This window comes from Didymosphaeria variabile (assembly GCF_027946475.1).
Source record: "Didymosphaeria variabile strain IMI 356815 chromosome Unknown scaffold_1, whole genome shotgun sequence".
Lineage (NCBI taxonomy): Eukaryota > Fungi > Ascomycota > Dothideomycetes > Pleosporales > Didymosphaeriaceae > Didymosphaeria > Didymosphaeria variabile.
Window position 1 is genome coordinate 1386321 of NW_026611620.1, and position 15989 is coordinate 1402309.

The 15989-nt window shown below is 51.9% G+C and overlaps 9 protein-coding genes across 9 annotated transcripts; 5 read left to right on the forward strand and 4 right to left on the reverse strand.

Moving 5' to 3' along the window:
- Nucleotides 1-107: 107 nt before the first annotated feature.
- Nucleotides 108-1163, reverse strand: N0V89_000440 (uncharacterized protein; the record flags this gene model as incomplete). The annotated part of the gene is made up of 1 exon (XM_056209264.1): nucleotides 108-1163. The coding sequence occupies one exon, from the start codon at nucleotides 1161-1163 to the stop codon at nucleotides 108-110; it is 1056 nt and encodes a 351-aa protein (XP_056076086.1).
- Nucleotides 1164-2055: 892 nt separating this feature from the next.
- On the forward strand, nucleotides 2056-3903 carry N0V89_000441 (uncharacterized protein; the record flags this gene model as incomplete). Its single annotated transcript, XM_056209265.1, has 4 exons — nucleotides 2056-2115; nucleotides 2544-3091; nucleotides 3155-3287; nucleotides 3340-3903. 4 exons carry the CDS (start codon nucleotides 2056-2058, stop codon nucleotides 3901-3903), a joined length of 1305 nt encoding a protein of 434 aa, XP_056076087.1.
- Nucleotides 3904-4501: 598 nt separating this feature from the next.
- ISC1_1 (phospholipase C type enzyme) lies at nucleotides 4502-5130 on the forward strand (the record flags this gene model as incomplete). Its single annotated transcript, XM_056209266.1, has 2 exons — nucleotides 4502-4783; nucleotides 4834-5130. 2 exons carry the CDS (start codon nucleotides 4502-4504, stop codon nucleotides 5128-5130), a joined length of 579 nt encoding a protein of 192 aa, XP_056076088.1.
- An 89-nt stretch (nucleotides 5131-5219) lies between these two features.
- GAR1_1 (H/ACA snoRNP pseudouridylase subunit) lies at nucleotides 5220-6048 on the reverse strand (the record flags this gene model as incomplete). Its single annotated transcript, XM_056209267.1, has 2 exons — nucleotides 5220-5364; nucleotides 5414-6048. The coding sequence occupies 2 exons, from the start codon at nucleotides 6046-6048 to the stop codon at nucleotides 5220-5222; spliced, it is 780 nt and encodes a 259-aa protein (XP_056076089.1).
- Nucleotides 6049-9409: 3361 nt separating this feature from the next.
- On the forward strand, nucleotides 9410-9848 carry N0V89_000444 (uncharacterized protein; the record flags this gene model as incomplete). Its single annotated transcript, XM_056209268.1, has 2 exons — nucleotides 9410-9678; nucleotides 9728-9848. 2 exons carry the CDS (start codon nucleotides 9410-9412, stop codon nucleotides 9846-9848), a joined length of 390 nt encoding a protein of 129 aa, XP_056076090.1.
- An 859-nt stretch (nucleotides 9849-10707) lies between these two features.
- Nucleotides 10708-11670, forward strand: N0V89_000445 (uncharacterized protein; the record flags this gene model as incomplete). Its single annotated transcript, XM_056209269.1, has 1 exon — nucleotides 10708-11670. One exon carries the CDS (start codon nucleotides 10708-10710, stop codon nucleotides 11668-11670), a length of 963 nt encoding a protein of 320 aa, XP_056076091.1.
- A 508-nt stretch (nucleotides 11671-12178) lies between these two features.
- Nucleotides 12179-13225, reverse strand: N0V89_000446 (uncharacterized protein; the record flags this gene model as incomplete). Its single annotated transcript, XM_056209270.1, has 1 exon — nucleotides 12179-13225. One exon carries the CDS (start codon nucleotides 13223-13225, stop codon nucleotides 12179-12181), a length of 1047 nt encoding a protein of 348 aa, XP_056076092.1.
- A 570-nt stretch (nucleotides 13226-13795) lies between these two features.
- Nucleotides 13796-14674, reverse strand: N0V89_000447 (uncharacterized protein; the record flags this gene model as incomplete). Its single annotated transcript, XM_056209271.1, has 2 exons — nucleotides 13796-13833; nucleotides 13888-14674. The coding sequence occupies 2 exons, from the start codon at nucleotides 14672-14674 to the stop codon at nucleotides 13796-13798; spliced, it is 825 nt and encodes a 274-aa protein (XP_056076093.1).
- A 352-nt stretch (nucleotides 14675-15026) lies between these two features.
- Nucleotides 15027-15714, forward strand: arp1 (Pituitary homeobox 2; the record flags this gene model as incomplete). The annotated part of the gene is made up of 3 exons (XM_056209272.1): nucleotides 15027-15063; nucleotides 15115-15170; nucleotides 15316-15714. The coding sequence occupies 3 exons, from the start codon at nucleotides 15027-15029 to the stop codon at nucleotides 15712-15714; spliced, it is 492 nt and encodes a 163-aa protein (XP_056076094.1).
- Between the last annotated feature and the right edge of the window lie 275 nt (nucleotides 15715-15989).

The following is a 15989-nucleotide window of genomic DNA, read 5'->3' on the forward strand; positions in this document are numbered from 1 at the left end:
GGACTTGATACCCTCAGGATGCAGCACATGCAGCAGATTCATTATTATCTGACTTGTTCATGACTTCTTACAAACTCGTGTCCCTCCAACTCCGCTTCCCATAAATTCTACTCCACCACCCTAAATCGACACTCCCTTCCCTCAATTTCAATACCTCCGCTCTCTGTCAGCCCCATACCCCCCCTCTCACCAGCATACATCATCACCTCCTCAATTGTATCCTCCGTCCACCACTCCCACTTCCCTCCCACATACCGGAGCACATACTCTTCTCCAACGCTTAGCTTTCCTTTAACGTCCTGCCAGTGAGGTGAAGTAAGATCCAACTCCCTGTGCTCCGTATACGCGCCGTCGAGTCTAAGGAAATCACGGGGATGGTAAGGTCCATCTTCGTTCCCGTCGTCGAGCATCTCGGGTCCGAGACGTGCGCCTGATAATGGGTCCCTGAGCTCGATGTCGGCGTCGCTTGATCTCACTGCCTCGCGCATTGCAAGGACGTTGATGGGATTTGGCGCGCTGGTGGAGAAGGTAAGTGTGTATCTGAATGGTGGGTTTTGCGAAAGCGAGAATGTTGAAGGCGCGGACAGGGAGACGGAGGCGGTTGGGGTCGGGAGGGGTGCGGAGCGGGTCGAGAAGATAAGGCTAGAAGGACTGGAGACGATGGTCCATGGGATGAGTGTGGGTGAGGGGTCGGGGAGCGGAGTCGCACTGTCTTCGGAGGCTGTCGTGGTATTTAGAGTGTTTTCATCGTCAAACGACCAGTGTGTGATAGATGATGTCGGTCTAAAGCACAGCCTGTATTTCTTATCCGGACGCAGCTCGTGGAGTACAAACGGCATCTCGTAATCTTTGCGACTCTTGGACGTCGTAAAAGTAACATAGTTTCCGCGATTGGGTTCAAGTCGCAGGAATGAATACTCTTTGCTTGAACGGATGATGTGCACTTGCTCTCCGGTGTCGCTGTCGAAGCACTGAACGATCTGGTCCGAGTTGACCGGTTGAAACTTTTCAAGACCTTCCGCTCCGTCCTTGAGAAATGTCACTGGTAAGGGACTATTATGGAGAGTGAGTAGGAGGACAAAATTGAAGGTTGGCGAATTGGAGAGGAAGCAGATTCGAGTTGCTCTCAGGGTGACCTCGACTCGTGGTCCGGGAGGAGCCATTCTGACTCTTGTGTGGTGCTTGTTAATTTCCCCACAAAGTTACTGGAAGTTCTCGAAGAGACCGAGTCACAGAAGCCGAAGGAAGAACGAGAGCTTTTATGGCCGGCGCTATGTCTCGTAGGTCGGCTATACAGCGAGGAAAGGTTAGCAAGCAGCTTCTAGAGATATGGACCCTAGGGCAACTCACTCTGTAATAAGTATGTAACGTCGCGACGTAATAACGTGTTGCCAATGTTCATATGCAAGAGGTGGTGCCGCCAAAGAAGTTCAAATTACCCCTCCGACCACTCTGAGTTGATTCTACTATCAGGTTGTGATGTTAGTAATTGGTAGCTATGTGCCGACCGATGACGTAGGTGTGTATGACTTTACCAGCCACAAGGCTTAGGCGCGTAATCGCGACAATTGTTTCAGCCCGCGGGCCAAGTTTGGGGTCTGAAAACCGCAGCGTAAACTATTCTTGATCAATTTGCCTTGTCATACGCTATCAAGAGCCAGCCATTAACATGTGGCTTCAGGATGCGAATTGTCCGACCCCTTGACCTAGACCATAGCCCCCTAGTCTCAGGGAGCGTTTCCGACTGAGTCGTGAATAAGAAGGATGGAACGGATCTCAGATTTAAGCGCTTGCACGATCGATTTTCCCAGATTGAGGCGACATGGTAAGTTAGTCGCTCACAGTAAGGTAACGAAGGGAACGCCTCAGTACGTAATATTGTGTTAGTGTTCTGGGCCAGGCATCGTACCTCTGCCACTCCTGATCAGCACACGTGTACCATGGGCAATTTCCACATTTCCATCTATCGCTCGGAACGCCATGCTTTGGCCCCGGGCGCACCGAGTTCCCCATCCAAGCGTAAGACCGCCCCAAATCTATCCAACATCAGCCAACATGTATGCTGCTGAAACAAGGTCAGCTCAAACGGAATACTTCATCTGGATGCGACTTTTGGTAGCCCAGTGTTAAAATAAACACTTTAGCCTGGCGAAGTAATAGTCTGTGGCGGCTGGGTCATGAGTAACGATCATGTATCTTGAAACGACACATGCCTGCAAGGGAATTCCCGTGGAGGCTATGTTTTCGTAAGCCTGAGGTTTTGCTACTATCCTTTGACCACAGGGTTGTATAAGATCAATAGTCGGCCCACCGAGAAACATATATCCAGACCACAGGACAACGCATCGAGCTCGCTACCCACAGCAATAAAGAAACTCGTCTTCTCCAAACTCTCCCCGTCAGAGGGATTTTAAGCCTGATTATCATGCCTTGCTTGAGATCGAGCCTCATATATTGTCAACTAGCATTTGCGGTGTTTACAGTCGCTAGCCCAGCGGCATTGTAGGTTCACTCAGCCTTAAAGAGACAACAAGTGCTAAAAGGAGCTCAGTCATCCCTTCCTCACCACAATTCCTGCTCCAGATCTCGTCAAGCGTGTCGATGCAGACCCTTCCGCCTACCCGTACGGCACAGCCATAACCAATGAATTCAGCTGGTCGGGGTGGGATCCAAATGACACAGGCACGCAAAAGGATGAAGGTGTCAAAATCCATAACGCCTACGACGACATGCTCAACATGGTTTACTTCGCCTGGCAAGAAGCCAACGCAAAGAGCGATACCTTCAAGCGTTGGTTCGATGAGGGTGATTCCGGAAATGTTGTCAAGGTCCTGGAGAGAATGTTCAATCCATCCGGCGTGGGTCAGGCCACGGAGCTGATGAAGGACTGGATTCTCTTGAGGAACGACGATTACAATAGGTGCGGCACTAATTCTCGAAATGCGTATTCGGCATGGGAGAGGGGGTTCTTCCATATCTGTCCGAAGGGTATCGCGCAGCCGAACATGCGGGACTTGAAGTGCACTGATATCGACGGCTTTGCTTCTCAGAAGATGAAGAGCGTTGCCTTCACGATGCTCCACGAGGCTACGTACGTCCACAGATTTCTCACTAAGTCATGGTCACCATAAGCGCTGACTATTACGTCTTGTAGGCATTGGAAAGAAGTCGGAGACGCCGCATTAGGTAACCACATCAAGGATACCGCCAATGGCGCCTACGACTGCTTCAACTTGCAAGGATCAGACAAATTACTCAACGCGCAGAACTACGCCTACCTAGGCGCCGTAAGTTTTTCGCTTCTCCTCGGCCTGACCGAAATCTGATCACAATCAACAGGAAGCATACATGCTGCGCAAGCAATGCACTTTCACTGACCCACCTCCCGGCACAGCCGGCACAGAAGATACCGACGACGAAGTCGAAGATGAACCCACACCCACCCCTTCTCCGTCACCCGAACCCGAACCCACACCTACGCCCCCACCGCCACCACCATACAACCCCGGAACATGCTGCTTCCACCTCACCGAGACCGAAATACCCTGTGTAAACAATGACAACAATCTCCGCGGCATCATCCGTCTCCTTGATGACAAAAAGGAGGTTATCGGCGAAACGGATACCAGCAATGGCGGGGTTGGCGAACGCATGGATGACGGGAACTCGTACCACTTCAAGTCGAAGCTGATCAACGAGCTGGTAATCACGGGCGAGCATCAACATGATTATGTGCAGTTCACGATTGGGGGCTTGAGTTGGGCGAGTAATGCTCCAAATGGGGGAGGAGAGTGCAGTGTTGGTGGGTGGGATCCGAGACAGGGGAGTAGCTGTGGAAGGTTTGGGAGTCAGACTGCTGTTAAGAATATGGATTGTTGCTTTCCTTGTGATGGGAGCACTTGAGCCTGGGGGTTACTTGAACTCGTTATTAGAGGATCGATTCGTTGGAATTGGTGTTTTGGTGTCATTTGGCTCGCTTGGAAATGGTGATCTGTATGCGAAGAAATTCCTTCTCGTGTTGAAACAGTGGATATTGAGCCGTGAATGTTTGCGTCTTGCCGCGTAATCTACACAATGCAATTGATGTGGTTCTCACTAATAACACTGTGAACGACTTACATTACCGGCAACGCTAGCCTTTCAGGGGACTAGCCCAAGAAACGAAGGAGCCCCGCCTGCATCAGCATCTGACATTGGCTGGAGCATGGCTATGAACTCCTGTGCATCATATCACGCCCTGAGACTGACATCTTAGAATTTTGTAGAATTTGCTATGCTTGTTCAGCTGCACTTCGCGAAAGCACATCTTAGATGCCGACCCAGCGTCATAGATGCCGACCTAATGCCGAGCGGGGTTATTCCGCCTGCTACTCCCATTGCAATTGTGACTAATGGCTTCCGGCTATGCTTTTCAGTCGTTCACTAATCGGCCTGTAACAACTACATATCCTCAGACATTTCACCTCTTCGTTCCAATCATAATCACTCTGTAACCTTCGAAATGGCCACCACTTCCTTCCGCGAACTCCTTGGCATACCGCCCAGCACCGCCTCCACCTCCGACTCCGCGCTGCTCATCATCGACGCGCAGAATGAATATGCCAGCGGCGCACTGACTGTGACCAATGCAGAAGCTAGTGGGAAGGTCATCGCGGACTTGCTTGAGAAGTACCGCAAGGCGGGAGGCAAGGTGATCCATGTGCTACACAAGACGCCTGAAGGGGCGCCCATCTTCACGCCTGGCACGGAATTGGCGGAAGAATTCAAGGCCTTGAAAGCAAAGGTGTGCTTTCCCGTTCAAGTTGCTTGGAAAAGATGAACTAACGAGAACAGGACGGTGAGACAACAATCTGGAAGCAGTTCCCCGGATCTTTTGAGCAGACGAACTTGCACGAGACCCTGCAGGGATGGGGCGTCAAGAAGGTTGTTCTGACGGGCTACATGGCACATGTCTGTGTGTCAACCACTGCGCGTGAAGCTTACCAGAGTGGATACGATGTCGTTCTCGTCGAAGATGGCATTGGGGACCGCGATATCCCGGGTGTGAAGGGCGATGAGGTAACGAGGGTTGCGCTTGCGGAGCTGGCAGATGTTTTTGGCACCGTAGTGAAGAGCGCGGATATCAAATAAGTAAGCTTTGCGCAAATGATCATAGGATTCATCGTTGAAACATAGGAATATCCAGGATCGCGAAGGAAGCGTTAGGGGCTTTCGCTCCTTCAACCGACTTTCAGCGCGGTTATGGTATGCACATACTTGACCTTCCCATCAATAACCCGAATCTCATGCGAATCCGGCATCGTTCCCAAGCTATCAAACTGGCACAGAACATCGACGCTACCCGTTACCTCATCAATAACATATCTGTCTCAAATTTAGCCTTTCTCCCCACCCTGCCCCTTTTCGTACTTACCGCCTCATTCCATTCGGCTTCGAGCTCCCCCCGTGAGGCAAGCTCTGTCCGCATGGACTCGTATATTGACTGCCCTCCACCCTCTCGCACTCAGTGCCCCATGGGATGCTATCTGCAGCCTTGGAATCCGTCCACATGTCCAGGTACGCGTCGCCTACTTTCTTGAGCAGCTCCCGCGAGGGCATCGACTCCGTTTTATTGATGGGCGTCCAATCTTCCTTCTGAATATATCCCAGAGTCTTGCTCGCGTTGAAGAACAAATCGCCCGTCGTAGCCGCAACCGTATCAATGAGGCTAATGGTAGATGTGTCGTTCCCGTCGTGACGGATTTGTGTGCCGACAACGTAAGGCTTGCTGCCAGAGGCAGAGATCCACATTGTGTACGAGGCACATGCGACAGTGTCAGCTGTCGAACGCACCAGATCAAGCTTGTAGGGCGTAGCGAGAAGACCTGCTGATATGGCGCGTTCTTTGTTATTCTGTTGGTACTTGAAGCTGGATGACAATTTGAGCCCGGTGGTACTGCCCGCCTTCTGAGCATCAATGTAGGTTTGAGCGGAGGCGAGGAGGGATTCACGGGTACAGTCCGCCGAAGCAGCTGTTACTAAGGCTGCAATTGCAACGAGAACTTTCATCGTTGATGGCAATGGCACTGTGCGCGATTGAATGTCACTGCGTTAAAGGATGGTGCTGTCAAGAGACTCGATTGCATTTTCCACCACATTATAAGAACATCCTACTACCTAGGTCTCAAATGCCGACATGTTCTAGTATGACTATACAGGTCTTTTGTTTCGCGGGGTCTGCTTAATCGGCAGAATCGTTAGCGTACCGGTGCCTCTACCTCCACGCTTGTGATTGGGAGATCGTTAATAGCTATAATCTAGTCACCACGATCAATCAAGGCAAACTCACCGCAACCGCTCAATTTGCCTAGTGGCGAGGTGCCATCTCTGTAGCTCGAAGACCACGTTGCGGCCCCACAATCCACAGAATGCAGTGCAGCTCACTGCCAGCGTTCGCGAACCTCTCAACCAGAGACATCACGAGCTGGACTGGAAGACTTGCGGGGAACTATAAGTGGTATGTTCAAAATATTGCCCAGCTTTCGAGCAACGTTTCCTGAGCGGTATACAGGTGCGAAGGACGTTGAGATAGACAGATACCCTGACTTTGCGAAGGGGGTCAAGTCATGCCATGATAGTCGCAAAATTCATCAAGGGCTTCATCTGCAATCTCACGTTCTGACACCTGGGACTGGAACCCCAAGAGCTATATGCAGCTGCTCCATGATCAGCTTCTTCGAGACCAACGATCTACCGCCCATGTCAATCATAACTTGTATGTCGACCGGCTCATTCAGCCGTTGCCTCACTGTGCGGAACCACAAGTGGCGAGGTCGTTAGCTCCTAATGATAGGTTTAAGTTGATTCACAATTTCGATTCGTCTCATGTCGGCTTTCATGAGCGCCCATTCCAGCTGGTCCAGAACATAGAAGAGTCGCAGCCAGATAACACATTGAAATTTCTGTGGACCCACTTCCACAGAACTCAATCGGCATGATGCAGGGCTCTCCAGGCTCCGATGTTCAACTATACAACCCAAGCTTATCTACTACTGACAGTGTCAGTCGCAAGCCGAATATCACTCACACCTCTACCTAAATTGTGTACTTAGACATGCAGTCTACTTCTAATGAAGTAGTATCGTGGCATGCTGAAAGCAGCGTGCCAACACCGCGTACTGCGCTTCACAAACATCCTCACTACCTTTCCGCACGGTCTAGCATATAATCTCGATCGTATGTATAAGGTTTAGCGAAGCCGAGCGAGGAGTTTAGTATAGACGGCTCGAATTTACGTCGCAGGGCAACGAGTGTCTAACAACAGGTTCGCCATCGATCGAGCATTTGCAAAGCACGAGACTTGCTTCTTGAATAGCATGCAAAGAAAGACCGGAGTATCACGAGACATGTTTCAAAAAAAGCATTTGGAAGTTGCATTACACCGTTCGCACCTCCAAAACGAGCCAAGGGTAAGCAAAAGAACGCAAAAAAGCGAGCCACCTGTCTGATTTGTTCGATGAACCATGTGAAGGGATGCTTCTATGTCTATGCACACTTGATACGGCAATCCCTCTGAATTTCTTTCAATACCATGGTACTCAGCAAAGCTGCATGGTTGCATGAGGAATTGGAAAGCTTTGCAACTTGCTCCACATCTTTCATGTGGACTTGCCATATTAGGGAAAACGCGAGTGAACATTATTGCAGCTTCTCAATTTCACTACAGGTATGTTTCGCTATGCTTAAATCTAAACAGCAGAGTTTTCCTGGCGATCTTCAAAGATGTAGTGAGAAATTACGATGTACACGACGTCGATTCACTGGTGGATGCCTTGTGAATGGATTGGGACCTCGAGGACTCGGACATTGAAAATGATCAGACAAAAAGCCTTTTTCCTGGCTCGGACTTTCTGGAACAAAAAAAGATTTGACATTCTCCTGGGACGACCTGGTTCGTTCCCGGCTGGTGCTGCTGCGCCTGAGGGAACGCTCTCGTTACCGTCAGCCCGAACTTAGCGGTACCAGTACGAAGTGTAGAGCTTCCTACGAAGCACCTTGCGTTGTTATTCGTGTTATATCCGGAACAGCAGATATTGGAGCCCTCGCTCATTCCCACAGGGACAGCCTGCCTTCCTTATCTGGTCGGGTGACCAGCGGGCATTGCCAGCACATGGATTCCAGCGCCCAAAGCTGCTCTGCATCAACACAAAGACAGCGACCAGCTTCTTTAGCAACTCAACTCAAAAGCATGTCGATGATTTGGATGTCATAAACGAAGATGAAGACTTGAAAGACGATGTCGCGAGATATCTACAGCGATTGATTCAGAATAGCGTCATGGCAAGGGAAGAAGAGGCGATCGCTCAATCATCTAGGCGAATTTATACAAAGACACAGCATGTAACTCTGATTCTCGTGGAATGGCCTTCAGAAGTTTGCATTCCCGAGAAATGGTTTCCTTCGTTTGATACAACTCTGTCTTACTGCAAAATTTAAATGATTCTTCGCGATCCTGAGGGACCCCCCAGCACGCATAAGAGCAACAGGTTAGCAGCTAGCAAATTTTCAAGAATTCTATTCATGAAATGTCGCCTGGACCTTCAGGTACGAGACAATTGTCTATGCAAGTCATGATGGCAGACGCGAAGCTGTGGAAGGGCGTCATTTTTGGATGCATGTCCCGTGCCCATTGTTTTGCAGCGTGCATAAAGCACTGCTGAGTCGGCCCGCAGTTAGTTTCAATCGAAGAGGCAGAACCACGCCCCATGCAGTTTTCGGATACATCGGGCTTCGATCGTACAAATGTTCCAGCCCGGAAAGCATGCGATGCTGGAGTAATATAACAGTAGCAGATTGCCAACATGAATGTTCATGTGCCAACGCTCCGACGTGACCACGACCGGCGTCGCTCCAACTGTGTACTACACCTTGCGTACCAGTGAACACCCGCGACACGGCATTGGATACTGAACATTCGTCACAGCTAGAGTCACCCTGGGATAGGTTATCTTTAGTGACGCTTTGCGAACGCTTCGTTTCGCAAGCCTCCACCCTCGCACTCGCACTCGCACACCGCTCCATCGCAAGTGTTTCGAAACGAAACGGAAACGTCATCCGTGAGCAAGCCATCGCCCACTCACCATCCTGATCGCCTGAGGCTCGGTTGTGCGCGATGCCCTCTCTGCGTTAGCGCAGCCACGTTCCACGCGTACACTGGGGCTTACACTGGGGCTATGTCGGCACCCAGCAAATCAGCGCCCACCCCACGACATCATTCACCGGCCCGGGCTTTCGTTTCCTCTGCAGCCTCATCAGGCTCCTCTCTTCTATTTCTCGGCACCACATACCTACTGCTTTGCTTGCATTGACTTCCCTACCCGGTATCCACGTATTCGCGTGCCTGTGTTGATGTAATGTTCTGACCGTAACGATGAACCTCGGGATCGCGACTCTTGTATCTCTCGCTTTGTTACTCGGTGCCTGGGTGGAGGCACAGTACGTCGCGACGGACCACATTCGCGTGTTCCTCTTCGGCCAAACAGCATACTTCTCCGAGGTTGCAGTCGATCTGCACAACAATACATGCCTGAGTCTGGACAACAACATGATAGATGGCAAGGTGCACAGTGTACTTGTTGGTGGACACGACATTTGGGACGTCTATAAGAGGGACGATGAGTGGTACTGCATACTTTACGAGTAGGTCTTTTTCGGCGTCTGTGAAGAGATATGCTGATGGAATGCGCAGTAACTTCGACTGCACAGGCTCGGAAGACGCGATGATAACAGTCGCTGGTGGAACCAACAATCTTGGAACAGTTGGATGGGCACAAAGGGTCCATGGTATCCGGTGCATCAACGACGACTGAAGCATGAAACAAAACAAAATGGTACAAAATGAGACCCGATATTGCCGACGATAAATCAACGATCAGCTCGACCGACGGAGTGGCCCGCCAGACGGGCACCCAACGCGGGCGCACCTTCCAATCGCCCCATCGCTTTTTCCAGTCGAGACGATGTCCTCCACTATCGGGATCAGCCACGTGCTCGCAGCTTCCGTTCGAGAGGGAAGGACGACAGCAGTCCGTCCACTTGCTAGGCTAAAGCTTTTGTTGGATGCTCCATCTCAGCTTCACACCCCGATGGAATGATTGAACCTCCGAGATGGACGAAGACTACTCGAGACAAATGGCATGGTGCTGGGGCGGCACGGTAAAAGTGAAATGAGATGAAGGAGAGGATGCTGAAGGAACACAATGCGATGAACACTTAATGTGTGCACAGCGGGAAGGTCAATGCAATAGGGCGAGGCTGCCAGAAGAAGACCAAACAGCGTGAGGCTTGATGAATGGACGAACCAACGGTGATCTGCAGAGTTTCGAGAGCTATATACCCCAGGAGTTAGTCATAAGGAACAACACTATCGTACAAAGTACAAACATGATCTCCATACCAAGACGTACAGTTGAAAGCACGATCCATGACCCTGGACCCGGGGTCTTGGGAGAGACGGTCCCGTGTCGCTTAGTAAGAAGCCGCTGTTCCGTGTCGGGGCTTGGCCGCGGCGTCATCTGGAACATTCTGATTGAGCTTCACAGTTGCGGCGTCAGCTTTGGCTGCCTGAGCCTCGCCGCCTTCTGGTACTTTCTTAAGTTGCTACTGAGCATTTCTCAGCGACATTCACTACCGCAGACACCCTCTCTATAACGTCCCACATCGCCTAACATGGCTTCCACACCACCTAAAATCACGCCGCCGAGCGCTACAAGCTACACCGAGATGAAGCGCGATGTTGAGGATATCGGGGCTCACTGCCAAATGCCCTACTGCCATGTCCTCGACTTCCTCCCCTTCCGCTGCGAGAGCTGTAAAGGAACCTACTGTCTCGATCACCGATCCGAACACGCACACAAGTGCCCTAAAGAAGGCGATTGGGCACGCCGGAAAGCAGGCCGTGACGGCACCACAACACTTAGTTCAGTCAATGGGAAACCGTCGCTCTACTCGCACGACCAACAATGCTACGAGAAGTCCTGCAAGACGCTCATCAACACGAGCCGCATGCCCGCGAACCAGTGTTCGACCTGTAACCGATCGTACTGCCTACCACACCGCTTCCCCGAAGACCACGACTGCAAGAACGTAAAACCCGCAGGCGCGCGATTAGGCGCTTTTCAACAACAGCGCGACCGCGGTCTATCCACTCTAGCCAAGCTCAAGGTATGGGCCGAGGAGAAACGGGCAAAAGACGCAGCGAAGAGCACAAAGAAGTCGGGGTTCCTCGGCCTAGGATCTAAGAGCTCCTCAGGCGCACGGGAAGCGCTGGCCGCTGCGAACGAGCTGAAGCGGACCGCGAAGGGCGATGCATCGGTGCCGCAGGACAAGCGCATTTACCTCCATGTTGAAGCCTCAGCCGATACTACGAAAGCGAAGTACCCAACGGGCAAGTTTTACTACAACAAGGAGTGGACTGTGGGTCGGGTGCTGGATATGGCGGCCAAGTCGCTGCAGGTGCAGAACGTAAATAATCACGGTGGCGGCGAGGAGGAGAAGCTGAGGGTGTTCCATGTGGAAGGAGGCAGGCTGCTCAAGTTCAGCGAAAAGATCGGAGAGCCATGTCAGACAGGCAATATGATTGTCTTGCTGCGCGGTGTTGGCTCGGGAGAGCCGGATTTGATTGACTTGTAGATTTGTTGCGAGATGAGAAGGGAGCATTGCATAGAACGGCGTCTTGGGTGCTTGGGCATTTGATAGCGAGGAGACGGTTGCTGAGATACCCACTTCATGAGTTCATGAGTTATAAGATTAGACCTGTGCATTTACGGCCAAATAGTGTGCAATGTGCGGGAGTGTTTTGCGCGATTTTTGTCTCATGATCCATTTCCTCACTGCTGCCATATTGCCAAGGAATTCATTTCTGTCGATGGATTGTTGTTCCTGCCTTAGTTTGAGGAAGGTACGAGACGTCACCGTGTTTCCCAAAAAAACATGAACCTGTGTTACTACACTAAGGGCGAGGAGAGGCTTAACGAGTGGGCGAGTGAACTTCCTGGTATGGCACAGCACTTGACTCAAGCAAGAATGCAGTTTCAGTGTGAGATATCTGTGATTTACGAACGCGATGTTTTTTTTCTCTCTAATGTCTATATTTCTTCGTGCTCATACGGCACTTTCATTAAGCAACCTTTTCGCTCCCTTACGGGGCGCTGGTCTCCCAAGGGTCCAAGACCAGCTTCTTTCCGCTGACACCACCCTCGTTCATCAAGTCAAGAACCTCCTGTGCCTTCTCCAAACCGCCAGTGACGACGTGCTGTCTAGTCGGCACGATAAGACCGCTCTCCAAACCCTTGGGGAGGTACTCCTCGTACAACCATTGAGCAAGGGGCTTGTGCTCAGGCTCGTCGAAGGCAAAGCTGTAGGGCGCGAATATCCTCTTGACATTGTCGGGAATGGCGCGGGTTCCTGGGATCGGGGGAATCATAGTGTTGTAGGCGCCACCGCCAAGGGACTCGAAATACTCAACAAGGATGGCAGTGGGCCCTGGGAGACCGATGGTATCAAGGACGGCATCGTACGGGCCGTACTTCTTGAGGTCGGCAACGACGGAGGCGGGATCCTGCTCGTGGTCGATGATGGTGGCTGGGCCCAGGGACTGCACGAAGTCCTTGTTGCGGCTGGAGGAGGTGGTGATGACTTCGTAGCCGGCAGTGGAAGCATACTTGACGGCGAGACCACCGCAGGAGCTGGAGCCGCCGTAGATCAAGACTTTTTTGTTCTTGGGAGAGGCGGTGCCGGATAGAGGGGGACGCTCAAGGCCCAGGTGGATGCTGAGGGCTGAGGTGATGGCGGCAAGGTTGATGATGGTGGAAGAGGAGCCGTTGAAGGGGACGGACTTGGGGATCTTGGCGGTGGAGTTGAGAGGCGCAAGGGCAAATTTCTGGTAGCCACCGAAGCGGGGGTCTGCGAGTGTCTTTCCAGATCGGATGGCTGCGACATGGTCGCCCTTCGCGAAGCCAGTGACACCCTCACCGACAGTCTCGACAGTACCAGAGTATGAGGTACCGAGAATGTTGGGGTAAGGGATGGGGTGGGTGCCAAATTTCTGAATCTTGGCCTCGATGGGAGTGAAGGCGACACTGTTGATCTTGACGAGCAGCTCGTTGGGGCCAGGAGTGTAAGTCTCGGCAGGACCAACAGACACCTGCTTGGTGGGTGCGGGAATCCAAGAAGCCTGGTTAGCCATGATTGCGGTGTGTATGTGTTTAGAGGCTGCTTGCGATGTTGTAGTTCGTAAGTGACTGAGCACTGAGGACAGGCGTTGGGTGCTGTTTATATTCATGAGGTTGGATACCTACAAAACGTGTTACAACACTACGCCTCCTGCTTGCAGGACAGATTATGGGGCGAGATGGACGGACCCGCCCTCACTGAGCACGCAAGCCGGTGTGTTGTAAGCATAGTGGTTTTAGTCACGAAGTACAGCGCGAGACCCGAAGCTCGTTTGATATGGTGAATGCATTGTTGTTTCCCGTAGCCCTTGTTGAGGTCGACGCTGTCATTGGACGCCGTCTTAAGCGAGACGAGACGAAGCGACGACGCCAATTGTTAAGCACTTCGGCGTCGGCGCTTCGCATTTACGCATCCCTCCGATGCCAAGAAAGCTCACTTATCGGCGCTACAATGCGGGGACCGAGGGTGAACTCAATGGGCGTCGGTGTTCCCACATCTCCAACCGTTGGTCAAGCGGGACCCAACACCAAGCCCTGTCACCCGTCCATCTCGCACTCTCGCACCGAAAGTCGGATTCCGTAACCTAACCACCGGCACCGCCAGAGATCGTGATATTCTGACCTGCGAGAAAGTGTCAGCTTTGCATCTCGATGAATACAGCCCGGCGCTACTTACCATTGATCCAGTAGCCGTCAGGTCCGACGAGGAAAGCCACTACGCGGGCAATATCCTGTGGCAGGCCTATGCGACCGAGCGGCGTCCATTTGGAGACCACTGTCTCTACCTGTTCCCATGTCCATGTCTCATCGGCGTTGGGCAGGTACTTCCACCCCACATCGTTGGCCATGTCGGTCTTCACACCCCCGGGAGCGATGGTGTTTACGGTGATGCGCCTTGGGCCGAAGTCCTTTGCAAAGTTTTTGGCGAAAGCCTCGACGGCGTTCTTGCTGCCGGCATACAGGGCGTGCTCCTTGATCGAATTGTGCGCCGAGATCGACGACATTAGGACCAATCGACCGCCGTCCTCTAGGTGCTTGTACGCCTGCTGGGCGACGAAGAACTGACCACGAGTGTTCACGGCGAACACTTTGTCGAATTCTTCGGGTGTTACTTCGTCCAGTTTGCCGAAGTGCTCGACGCCAGAGTTGGACACCACGATGTCGATCTTGCCGAAGTGTGCCTTCGCCTTCTCGAAAAGTGTCTTGATATCCTCCACGTTGGCGATATCACCCTGTACGGCAATCGATTTGCTGCCGGCAGCCTCGATCTCTTTGGCCAGGGTCTCAGCGGCCTCAGCGCTGCCTCGGTAGTTGACGACGACCGATGCTCCTCGCGCACCCAGCTCACGAGCTACGCCAGCGCCGATACCGCGGCCGGATCCGGTAATGAGTGCCACCTTGCCTTCGAGCGTCTTTGGCGGTGATGCCGTGGTCCCATTGCTTGTAGCGTTGTGGGCCCCCATGGTTGTAAGTATCGGCGGTAGATGTGCTGCTCGTTTGAGATTACGGACAATCCGGATACGCTTGATGACCTTAAGTATTGTCTGGGGGGTTATCGCCTTCAATCTCGGGCTTCTCGGGCCTGCCCAACGATTTAGATCGTCGACGTACCCGTGCAACCTGGCATGAGATGACCGGCTGACCTGTAGACCGCGTTTCCAACAACGAAAGTACCCGTGTTGCATCACACGTTCGGGATACTAGAGAAGTGCCGCGTACGAACCCCGCACCAAGTTGCGATAGTAGTTTGTCTTCGTTTCTGCCTGCTTTCTTCTGTCCGCCTATTCGTGATCTAACTTTCTTTATTGACCAAATATGGGCGCTACCAAAGCGAACAAGCCGACTTTTGAAGGTAAAATTGGTCGATAGTGGAATCTCACGACCAAGTCTGACTTTGCCACAGAATGGCAGGACTGTAGTGAACTAGCTTTCGAGTGGGCTAGGAGCTACGATGAGAAGGTAGATTTCCAGACTAGAACAACATGCTCACTCATAGCCTGACAACATTCTGTAGGACTGGGAAAGACTGGGGAACATGCTCGCACCTAACGTCACTGTAAGTTGGATATCTATTCACAGATCTGTTGTCGAACCCTGCGATTAGGTCAACTACGGTGGAGTCAACAACGCACAGGCAGACGCCATGCCAGCTGCAGAGTTCGTCAAAATGATGCAGAACCCGCTTTTCTTGGGCGACAAGAACATTGAATCCCAGCATCTCCTTGGCCTCTCAAAGTGGGAGAAGCTCTCCGACACTGAGATCAAGAGCCAGCACCAGTCTCGGGCTGCTCACCAGAGATGGGAGGAAGGACGAGGAGATATTGCTGCCAAGGGGCATGGCCATGGCCTCGTTACCACTTTCTACAAGAAAGTTGATGGAGAGTGGAAGTGGGCTGGAATCCAAACCAAGGTTGACTTCAATGAGCATGAATTTGAGAGGGTTTTCGTTGGATCCGCAGGAAAGTTTGACCAGGATGGAAATACCATTGAGGCTGCGCCTTAAGAGCCGCAAGAATGAATTCAGTATCACACGTAGCAGGGCAAATCCACGTTATCGTACCCATTTGTGCCATTCTGATCACCTAACTGAGGAGGACATCACATGATCATGATCTATTCATAGCTCAATTTCCTCGTGTACCGAAATTGATAGAGCCTCCAAGGGTTCAATTCTTTGGTGCATGGATCTTCCAAGGCTGTCAAACCGCAATCTTGGAAATTGTACGCCGGCTCCCCCCTGGAAGTCGGCATGAAGTGTTCGGCACGCCACGTTGAAAC